The sequence below is a fragment of the Poecilia reticulata genome, linkage group LG22, assembly GCF_000633615.1.
Source record: "Poecilia reticulata strain Guanapo linkage group LG22, Guppy_female_1.0+MT, whole genome shotgun sequence".
Lineage (NCBI taxonomy): Eukaryota > Metazoa > Chordata > Actinopteri > Cyprinodontiformes > Poeciliidae > Poecilia > Poecilia reticulata.
Genome location: NC_024352.1, coordinates 4,187,224 through 4,198,795, shown reverse-complemented (window position 1 = coordinate 4,198,795; position 11,572 = coordinate 4,187,224). Strand labels below are relative to the sequence as shown.

At 39.5% G+C, this 11,572-nt stretch overlaps 1 protein-coding gene across 1 annotated transcript in view; it reads right to left on the bottom strand.

Annotated features, from left to right (window-relative positions):
• The window catches only part of dnaaf9 (dynein axonemal assembly factor 9), a 28,901-nt gene continuing 17,329 nt past the window's right edge, over positions 1-11,572 (bottom strand). Inside the window, exons 26-34 of the mRNA XM_008398924.2 lie at positions 11,470-11,535; positions 11,049-11,184; positions 9,907-9,993; positions 9,263-9,369; positions 8,897-8,971; positions 7,719-7,891; positions 7,563-7,628; positions 6,096-6,189; positions 1-5,836 (exon numbers count right to left, since the gene is read on the bottom strand). Coding sequence (XP_008397146.1) covers positions 5,730-5,836; positions 6,096-6,189; positions 7,563-7,628; positions 7,719-7,891; positions 8,897-8,971; positions 9,263-9,369; positions 9,907-9,993; positions 11,049-11,184; positions 11,470-11,535 — 911 coding nt within the window. The 3' untranslated portion in view covers positions 1-5,729. The remainder of the gene's footprint in view (positions 5,837-6,095; positions 6,190-7,562; positions 7,629-7,718; positions 7,892-8,896; positions 8,972-9,262; positions 9,370-9,906; positions 9,994-11,048; positions 11,185-11,469; positions 11,536-11,572) is intronic.

The following is an 11,572-nucleotide window of genomic DNA, read 5'->3' as shown; positions in this document are numbered from 1 at the left end:
TTTTTGCAACCAGTCTGTGTGTGGCTACACATCAAATACTCCAAGCACAATTTCACCTCCGTAAGCCTCAGTAATGCTTAAGTTTGGTCATTCAAATATGGAACCTTGGGTAAGTTAATCACATTACACCTGAGCAAAGTCCTTTCATTTCCTGGRAGGACTGTAAGGACGTGAAGCCTGTGATTTTCTCTTAACCTTACCAGGACAGAACAGTCTAAACAATTAGCATCAATGTTCCCTTTAGGCTACTAAAATATTCCGGGAGGTAAAATCCATTTTCAAGCTGCCTTTTCCCAAAACGCACAAAAATACCATAAAAAATATCCATCTTGTGAACAAGTGGGCACATGCCAAACTGCTGTAGAGTTTTAAAGGGATAGTTCAGATTTTCTGAAGTGACGTTTCATGAAGTAACTTTCAGTTACAGAGGCGGTTCTGGCATTAATGGTGCCCTGGGAGGTGAGATTTTACCAATTCCTCCCCMCAGAAAATTATTTCTGTTTTAAATGATAAATTATGAAATGGTAAAAAATGTGGGCACATTAAAAAGTAATATAAAAGACATGCAATCAGTGTAGAACATATCCTAAATTTGACCAATTTTATATACATTTTCATACTTAATTTATGTTAGTTCTAATGCCAAAAATAATCTTAGGTTTTGTCAAACCTAGAGAAAAAGCATTAAAGAATCTAATTGTTTTAAATACTTGAGTGTAGGATAACACAGTTCAAGTTTGGGCAGTTCAAGTATTTTTTTCCATGATAAGCCAGAGGGGACAAAATACGATTCAGTGTCCTTACAGACAATGAAATTTAGTGCCTATATAAGGTTTTCAATCAAATACTTATTTATTTTTAGTATATATATATATATAGGTTGGAGATAACTGGGCAGATTGCTACATTAGCCTGACATTAGCTTAATTACATCAATGTTGTCGAGCTGAGAAACCTGGATAAATTAAATAATGGCCTCTAGTGAAAAAGTAGRAGGTTAATAATGGGTAGTGTTATATTCCACATGTAAAAWCAGTTTGAGTTGCCAAAATGAGCTAAAACAGGGGTCCTTCAGATTAGCTACATCCGGAAGCCAACACTGATAACTTCTCAGATCTCACTTAAAAATCTTAACCATCCCTCTAAAGCCAATCTTTAAAAGTAGAAAATAAATGAAAGAAAAAACCATTTTCTCAAACTGTAGTTACAAGAATATCACAATTCCTCCCACCTTATAGAACCAATTGACACCAAACTTCGTTTTTGTCCTATAACTTCAGCTGCAACACACAAGACAAAAACAAAGGAGCGCTCAGTTTGCCGAAGAGCTGTGAAGCAGTCACCCGTTGGAGGCTTGTGGAGGGCTCAGTTGGGCTCCCAATTCACAATAAACAGGGATCACCCGATTTTTTATTGTCTTTATTTTATTTATTTGTTTTCTTTTCTTGGAGGTTTTCGCAAGTTYGAAAAGAACACCTGATTTTACCCSGAGCCTGCCAGCAGCCTCGCTGTGTGACTTCGCCCACTTTCGCCCTGCGGCTTTGTAAATAAAACACACTGCTTTAAAGAGCGACTCCATGGATTCCTTTCACCAACACTGTTGAAGGACAGATCCTTGCCTGACAGCACCTCCTTTCCCTGTCACGGGGAGAAGGATGAAGCTCTGAAAGCAGCTTTAATCTCTGCTTTTCTTAGCCGTAGCCAAGGCACCGCTGGATCAGAGAAACCTGACATCTCGCAACTGATCAGATTCTCGTCGGTTTTTTTTTACTTCTTCTTTTTCCGTTTTTGTGCGCGCGCGCGAGCTTTTCTACAAAAGATTTGCATCTGCCTTTACTTTTGCTGAAGCTTGTGCGTGAGGAAACCTTTATGTTCAATTCACAGTCTTACAAAAATACTATATGTTGCCATTTGAGGTAAATTCAAATTCTTCGCAGATATGTAAAATAAACCTGATTTTTCTTTGCTTCATTGTACCAGTTTGGTGAAAGGCATTAAAAAAAAAAAAAAAAAAAAATCTGAATACATGTATTGTAATATTCAAATAACATCTCGACACATGCAAATCTACACACAAGAGTTGTGATAGTACTTGTGTATAAATGAGTCTATATATCCGTTAGTGGAAACTTTGTTTAAATATCACTAACGTGTAGCAGAACCCCCATCTCTYTGAGGACTGGCTGGGGTCTCGGGCTCCCTAATGTTTGATCCACAGCCGGGTTCAAAGGTCTGCCAACAGTTTCCCAGCCATCTGCCTCCCAACCGCCTCGCTGTCAATCAAGGTAACTCTGCAGTATTACATAAGCGCACAACTATGACAACTGTTGCTCAAAACAGAGAGCCTCACGGAGTGCATCGTTGAAATGTTCAAGCAGGGATCCAGCTTAAACGCAAGTTATCCTTTTGTCACCAAAGGATTAAGGTTCTATATAATCCTGTACTATTTCTGAAAAAGCTCCRTAATCTGTTGGAATTTTGTCCCATCCGTTGTGAGCTGAGGTAATACTTTTTCTTTTTTTTTCCCCCAGTGGTATTTAATTGCAACAAAGCCCTCGATTTTGCCAAGCGAGCAGTGGTGGCAGCAAAGAACAGAAAACCAGCCGCGGGAGCCGGAGAATTCAGCATCTCATTTGTTTCATCTTCGTCCTTAAAGAGGCATCCGAGGAGGACTGTAACATATAAAAACACACTGAGGAATTGCACTTTTATCAAGGATAGTTAAGAGAAGAAATATGAAACGAGCTCCTCTCCATGTGAATTTTTGGTAGATAATGATGAAGTTTAGTTGCTTTTCTGTGGTCTACATAACTTGACAAAAGGACTGCAGCACCACTAGAATGAATGGATATGGCTTCTACAGACCAGAGTGCACTTTAAGAAGAGAAAGCATGGGGCCAGCAGTGTCACGTTGACTTTTAGCTTGCGATATTATGTTTTGCTCATTTGACAGGCTTACATACGCATTTGTATGAAAACTTCACCAAATGAGATCATTTCACAGTGAAAGACGTAATCTGATCTAACTCGACATCCCAAGGCTGTTTTTATTAGCCACCTGACTAAAATGTGCAGTCTGCTCATTACATTGCTGACCCCATTTCGAATGTATGCCTTTAAATCTCCCAATACTATCGGAAGCAGAGATGCACCGAGAAATCGGTTGTTGATCGTGATCTGTTAGACTCAAGAATCTCAGTTAGTTATAGTTGTACTTTTAGTACTGCTCAGTGTGGATGCTGTTACTGAGTGGAGAAGGGCTAAAGTTACCAATTTTCCCAAACTGTGAAGTCTTAAAGTCAAATTAATGTAAAAAATGTTAAAGGRACTGTATTTCTTATAGCTTGCTAACATTTGGGTTGTTTGTTCAGTCTGTGAGAGAGCAAGAGGCTCAACAGGTAACAGGAAGGCTGAGCAGAATACCAAAGAACTTTTGTGCTTTAAAACTGTTTAAATGTTGATAGACTTATCAATAGAAATGTTCGGCTTAAGGTCAGAATCTGAAGGAAATCAACGGCGCTTGCCGTTTTCACAATGTTAGTCGTGTAATTCACACTAATCGCCAAAATAACCAAGGTTAAAATGTCAACGCAATCATTATTTTGTGTTGGTTCTGATATATTTATAAAGGCTGCTTATGTGAGGAAAGCCAACAGTTACAGCTTTTTTATATTGTACTACCATCTCATATCATCGCGGTTAAAGAGAAATTGTTATTAGACCTGCCGTATCAGCAGGTCAAAGTTTTCCAAAACCCGGAGAACAAAAAAACAGTTGAATTCTTGAATGGTGCATCTTTACTCGGAAGATTCCTACTGGATATATTTAAAAATGGGTCTGGAAATTGAGTTTTAGAGTTTATCATTCAAGAGTGTCTACACTACCTTACTATGCGGCCACACAAATACCAGTACATGTTTACGAGTTAAATCTGCGCTTATTATATCCATTTTCTCAAAAGTTGTAGAATCCCAAAGCCTGTGCAGGACCAGCAAATCACGGGTTTGGAAATTCTTCAATTTCAAAGACGTGCATGTAACATTAATGTGGTATTCAATCACAGAGCAAACAGCAACTCACTTAAAAGGACGTCAGGTCCAAATCTTTGTGACTAAGCCTTTAACTATGTGCTCCACTAATGTGTATCTAACACTAACCATTCATGAACATAAATCAATGTTTTGCCCAAATATGTTGACACCAATGTAATGTGAAGACAATTTTTGCAGTATTTTCGTTTTAGAGATGGTATATATTTGTTTACATATTTGTGAAAACAGTCACCATGACAGCATAACATAAGACAGAAAATCTCTGGGGGGCAAAAATTAAAGCTCCTCTGTCTTCACCCTGTGGTCCTACTGCCATCTGCTGAAATAAGCTGCTTGGCCAAAAACAACCAGTCAAAACCAGGAGGGTCTTACCGCTGTCAATCATCCTTTTAAATGCGCTACTCACACCTTCTTCCTTGCTCTTTGCTATGCTACAGCTAGTTCCCACGCAACTCAGCCTCGCGTGAATGCYAAGACTAGCTAGCATTCACTGTTTTCCTGTAAAGTTTAGTTGTTTTTCCGCCATTAGTACACAGGCATGATTGACTGCGTGAAGCCCCTCCTCCTTGCTTTGATTGGTTGCTTCTGACCTAGAGCAGTTTATTTCTGCAGATGGCAGAAGAACCACAGGAAGACGGCAGAGGAGCTCAGGTTTTTCTGTCTCATTTTATACTGTCACAACATGTTGACATATAACAAATATGTAAAAAAACAAAACAAAAAAAAACATATTGTTTTTAAAAGTTACATACTGCATCTTTAGGAAGAATTCTGAAAAAGCACCACTGATCTGTCTCTCCTATTTGAAAGAACGCTTTAATTAACTGGCTGAAGTGTTTACAGAATAAATATGTSAAGTGGAAACTTCATCTGTGTGACTTCATGTGTTTTTGACAGCTTACAGCTGGTATAAAATGACTAAACCTCGTTTTAGACTCTTAATTCATTTAAAGTACTGTACAATTAGAATCTCCTCGAGGGGTATTTTTCTTTTTCTTTTTTTAAATAAAGCTGGGGATGGCTTGTGGAGACGTGACAAACAGCGGCGTTGAGCCGTCGGGCTTTCTAATGTTTACCACTCCGCGACCAAACGCTCCCTCTGCTCCAGTGTGGCTCGCAAACAAGCTAACAGGTGGACGGCGGATTGGGTGACAACAGAGGAGGAGCAATTCTTGAGAAACCCCACCAGGGAGCCTACCAGGATCACACGGCTATTCAAGCCAGCCCAGAAATAGACGCATTAATTCGCCGACTGTGACAAACAGAAATGCTCAAGCTGTGAGAGTGTGTGATTGGAAATCCCCCTTTGGTTGTGAAAGTGCCGTAGCTCGCAGGCTTTGTGCTGTAATGATGTCGAGTTTAAGGTCGTGTTTTGGTTTCGGATCAGTCTGTATTTCGATTCGAATGAAAACAACTTGCCGTTTCGTTCAGAGCTCAACACGAGGCAGGCGATCACTGCGTCACATGACGGACTGGAGGCCGCTCGAAGACAAGCCTCGGCTTATTCAGAAAAGAAAAAAAGCGACGATGTTAACAGACAAATGGAACGAATCCGACGAAGYGGCACCTTCTGAAGACGCGCATGGTGGGATTACTGATTGAAAACTGTTTAACTGGTGCTGTGTGTCTGCCCCGCCCAACCCACCAACAGGCGAAGCGATCAAACACAGACTCTTATCACGGATCAAACAAGTCAGGCTCCTCTTGCAGCTCCAGCTGATGGTTGAACTGCTCAATCTCTCCGTTGGCCTCTGAGACGTATTCTTTAATGAACTCTTCCATGTCTGCAGAAACAGAAATGTAAGGAAAAAAAATAAATCAATAAATAGAGCAGGATATCCGTCTGCGGAGTGAATTATGAGTTGTTGTTCTCAGCTCTTCTTGCTCCATCTCAACTTACATTTACCAGACTGTAATAACACTAGGTCAGGCTGACGCTGTGTTTTTATTAAGGGTGTCTGCTTGTGGTTACTAAGACTGAGTGACGTATTAGGATCAACAGGGAATAAGCGGCAGAGTGAAGGCGCCCATTGCAAAGGATACTGGGATGGAAGCTTCTTTTTTCTCCAAAGATGTCGACGTATTGATAGCCGTTGTAGAAATAACCTGGTGGCAGTGGATCCAAGTGTCGGGCCACCTGACGAGAAACCATAAACTATTTTAATTWATTTTTTTAAACACACACCATTGTTACTCACTGAAATAAAGCCAACGATAAAACAAAAACACAATATGAAACAACTTTAAAAAAAAGCCATATGTGTTATTAATACAGATGATTACTATGAACATGCAAATCAGCTGTCATGAAATGTTATTATTTACTTAAGTATATGTTTAGAGCAAAATTAAATGTCCTGCCTGAGGTGCAAAGATTCTTTGAATTCAAATATGATGGGTGACATGTTTTTACATTTACAAAACAAGCAGATTTTTCTGTTGTCGGAATTAGATTACAGAATAATGAATAATACAAGCATGGGCTGATGAGCSTGTGYCCTGTTATGGGTTTTCAAATAAAAATTTGAAGAAAAACAAAATATTTGAGGGTTACATGTGTGGATAACTACGTTATTGTATTTAATTTTTTTTTTTTTTTTTTTGCTTTGGATTTTTTTTGGTATGTCCACCATGGTGATTGTCTTATAATTTCTTTTTTTTTTTTTTTTAAACCCATAACAGGATACACGTTCATCAGTCCATGCTTGTATTATTCTGTGAGTTCCGTTATTTTCAAAGAAAAAAAATTATAGGAAAAAAWATATATATATTTGGGGGTTACATGTGTGTATAACWATGTTATTGTATCTAGTTTTTTGTTTCTGAATTTTTATTTYGTATATTTGCCATGGCGATTTCCATCAGGCAGCTGCGACAATGAGAATTGATTTCGGCAGTTCGGCCCGACCATATGCCAACAAAATATATGAAGTTCGTGGTGGTATTGTGATAAATATAAAGAAGTTAACGGACTGATTTTGCTTTATTAAACTGAAATATAAAAGGAAGGAATAATATAAATAATTCAACTGAGTGATAGAATTATAAAAGAGCAAAGCTTTTTAAAAAAAATCAAACAAGAAGCTACAAAAGAACCAGTATGAATCAAAAAGAAGTATTGGTAAGGTTTTTTTTTTCCACCAAAATAATTCAGTTTCAAGAAGAGCACAATACAATAAAGCATCTAGCTGTCAGAGAATCACAACATCAGGACAGTTGAACTGTAATACCCATACTAACCAGACCAACAACTGTGTATTACTCTCCCGTCAGAGCGCTTAAAGCAGCACAGTGACCTGTAATTTTCTGTCACAAACATCACATCTGGGCTTTTGTTTCCTCTCTGGTCTCTCCCTATTTTCATGAAAGCAATAATGTAATTGTTCTAAAACAGGAGTGTAAAAAACAGTCTGGTGATTATCTGGGAGCAGGAAGGTGGGTGGAGCGTTTTGATTCAAGTGGTCAAGGACAAAAGGCTGGGAACCACAAAAAGCTATACAATACACTCACGTGTATGCTCTGGATTTCTTGTGTCGACAGGGTGTTTGGAGTCTTCTTTGTTTTCTTGGCCTGCTTCTGTAAACATCAAAGAAAACAAAAAAAAAAACAGCTTTCACTCTCTTTTTGTCCCCAACCTTAGGCTGTGTGTTGGCAGTCGTAACTGACCTGTTTGGTACAGAGTCTCAACCAGGTCTTCAGCTCGTCCTGGATGAGACCAACCCCGTCGAAGGTCAGGTAGCAGGAGGGGCTGGTCTCTTTGTGGAGTGGGGTCTTGTCCGGGATGATGGTCAGGCTCCCGCTAACCGTATTGAAGCGCACAGCCATCCATCCATCTGAGTCTGCAGGTTTTAGAGACGACTTGAGTTCATATTCAAGTCTCACATTAAGCTGACACCTTGTGTAACACCTGCTCCACCAGCTTTTTACAGCCCCAGCATGATGTTATTGGAGTGTTAATGCTTTAGCATTCATAAAGTATTTTATTGTGACCTGCACTTATATTAGTATATACGCATAGAGGCTTCATATATATATATACACATCAACACAGGGGTGCAACTATGTACTTTCTCACGTGTATGTACACATAATAATGTGTGGTGTATCAATGCTCAAGTGTATACATCTCAGTTATGGTTTTATAAATTTAAATACACAAAAAACACTTGATTTTTATTTTATATTACATATTACAGAAGGTGACCAATTCAATCAAAAACAAAAAAAAAAGTGTCATTTATTTAGCTTAATATTTAATTCACATTTTGTTAAATCACAATGAACAAGCTGCAGAGTAAATACACTGCAACTATTAGTCAAGGCAAATTCATTTGTACAAAATTTTGTGTACATGACTACTCAAAATGCTTCAAACAAAAATGTAAAGAGTTTAAATATAAAAGTTAACGTGTTAACGCATTAATCTAAAAGGTTTAACACGTTAATATTACATAATCCAGATTAATCGCATYACCTATTTTGGCCTAAATACTTCTCTTCCCCAGGGCTTGGTTTAACACAATTACTTTTTTTTTTTTAAGTTCATATTTACATTTCAAGTTTACAAAGTTGAGCATGGTGAATAATCGTGATTAATCACAGCGCAAGAGTGTGATTAATCTGATTGCATTTTTTAAATTGATTGATGGCACTAATATAAATCAGACCAGTCTCTACCAGTCTTGGTATCTCTGGCAATAGCTACCAAAAGTGGAAAAGAAGCAAAGTCTCTATTAAGCAAGGATTTCAGGATCCAGAATCTGGTCTGGATCTGTTCCAAGTTAGCAAAATATGCAACGCATTTAATAATGCCAATTGTTTATAGCAAAATGTAAAACTCCCACCTGAAAATTTGACTTTCCCCCAAATGTTGTAAACATTTCCTCTGAATGGACTCGACTTTAATGACGACTTGATTSCTGCAGAACAAACAAGACAAGCAATTCATCAAAAACGACACCTAAAAAATATAAATGAACAATTTGCTAAGAAACTGCCAGGCATTCTGTAGCAATAAAAACMATTTTTACAACAAAGCCTCAGATTGCACTGCCATCTCAGGTGCTTCCATACATGGAGGAAAAGGCAGCTTATGTAATAACGAAGCCCTGCCAGCTCATATCTGGAACTTCTGTCACATGTAAGAATGTAAAAAGGAGGGAGGGGATTAGAGGGTGGAAGGAGAGAGGTTTTTTTTTTTTCCATCTCACCTTTACAGCGGATGACAAACAGAGGCCTCTCTAGGGGCCGGCTGAAAGCCACACGCTCCTGGGCGACGCTCACAGTCCCCGAGCCAGAGAAGAAGCGTCCTTTGCACCTGGAACGCACGACAGCAAGTGCATGTTACACAAACAGTGAGAAWTCGAAGGCCGGAGCGGCGTGGTCGTCTGCGGGTTAAACTGCAGACGTCCTCTATTTCTCGTGCGTCGGCCATGAAAAAAAAAAAAAAAGTTTCCCGTGTGACTTTTACGAGCTCTGGAGCGGCGTGACTCATCCCCTCGCGTGCACGAACACGACCAAATTACACAAATTACTGCCTGCAGATAAGCACATTAAAAGGCTCCGGCCAGATAGTGTGTGTGTGATCTGACGGGAGGATTTAGCAGAGGTTCATATTAGGCTGACCACTGAGGCATGAAGGCTGACTGGCCCTAGTCCAAAGAAAGAGACCCCCCCCTCCGTGTGTACATGGCAACGGCACAGCCAACTGCCTGTTGCCGTGCGGCCGGCAGGCTGCTGGTGAGAGAACATGAGACGCCCTGAGGACCTTTTTCAGCAATCAGTGGAYGACGGCCCCCACCGCCGCTGACGAGCGCCAATTAAACCGACAGCGCGGCGACGCACGGGGCCTTACCATCCAGGGTAGAGGACGTAGCGCGCTCTCAGCATCTGCGGCTCGCCGAAGCTGCTCTCAGACAGTATCAGGCTCACATCTTCGTCCCTGATTGAGGAGGAAACGATACGGATCAGCCGCTTCACACTTCCTTCACACAATTACAGCACAAATCGTGTCAGCAATGCATAAAAAACTATAAGTAAACGGGACTTGCAGAGATATTTGTGCCGCTTGAACTTTTAAGGCTGTCATRCTACAAACTACAATGTGTTTAACAAGGATTTTATGTGACAGATAAACACAAAATTGTGYATAATTGGAGAGAAATTTTTCGCAAAAAAMCCCAACAAAAAACAAAAAAACCTGAATWGTGTGATGTGCATTTTTTTCTAAATGACTGTCAATTGTATGCTGGTATATCACAGGTGTAGGGCTAAACAATAAGACTGAAAAACATTTCACGATATCAGCATTTCATATCAAGGGATATCGGGAATTACTGATTTTTTTTTTTTTGCGTTAAACACGTGAAATACTCCCAAATTGGTGGTTCCTCTTTTATCCAAAGTTTTCATTTCACACCATTATTTATTTTTAAGCAGTTATGAGGCAAAGGCACTGATGCTGTACAAGTTACTCAGATTGTTGCTAGGCAACCAAAGAGTGAAGTAGTTTTGCTTAGCTAGCCTTGAGAAATTGAGCAGCTAAAGTCTTTTCTCTGCCTACATTCCCCAGAATGCTTCACACTGTGAATTAGGGAAAAGGTCACTTTTGGCAAGAAATGACTTAATCCACAAATTATCTATTGATACTGATCACGTGTCTATCGCAATATAGTCATAAAAGTTATGTGAAATAAATTTGCTAATTTTTTTTCTATATGTGCCACAAAGGAAAATCAGAAAATTCTGATAAAACGTATTCCAGCTTGTAATGGTAATGCGACAAAACGTGAAACAAGAAAAGCTTCTGCAAGGCTCCGTGCATCTAAACTAAGCTGGAAACTGATTAAAAAGCGTATTTCAGTGCCAAATGAGCAGCGCTCTGACCCCGCCGGATTTAAAAATAGACGTTACAAAGCCGGATAGAATATTTTAGGCGAAGATAAAAGAAGTCAAACGACTGTTTGCAGCATTGATCACGATTCTGTGGGCGCCTACCTGGTGACAGCTCCTCTCTCCGCCGGTATGAAGGCAGCGGTGGGGTTAGCGGAGCGTACCAACTGCTGAAAATGCTGCATGAGAGGGTGCTTCTGCTCTGCTGTCAGCCCTGTGAACACCACTGTACTCACAATACCTGGCAACACAAACACAGCACAACGGAAAGTAAAAAAAATATTTTAAAAATTGCGGAACTCAAGAAGAATACGGATTTCATTCCCGCAAAATACAAAAACACCTTATTTTTACACTAGGTTTGATTTTACTGCTTTGTTCTTTTTTAAAATCTAAATCTTAAGTGGCGTTTGTATTCCTTTCGGTGACTGGGGAGGAGGGGAAAAAAAAAAAAAAAACATTGTAGCAATTTTAAAGGAGGTGTTTGATGGAGTATTTTTACTGCTGTGAACACAGCGGGACTAACCTTGACTGCACTGTTCCAACAGCTTGGGAAAAGCAAACCTGAAGTGAAAGACAAGAGACAGAAGAACTCAAGTTAAATTTACAAGACGCTTGAGAATAAGGCT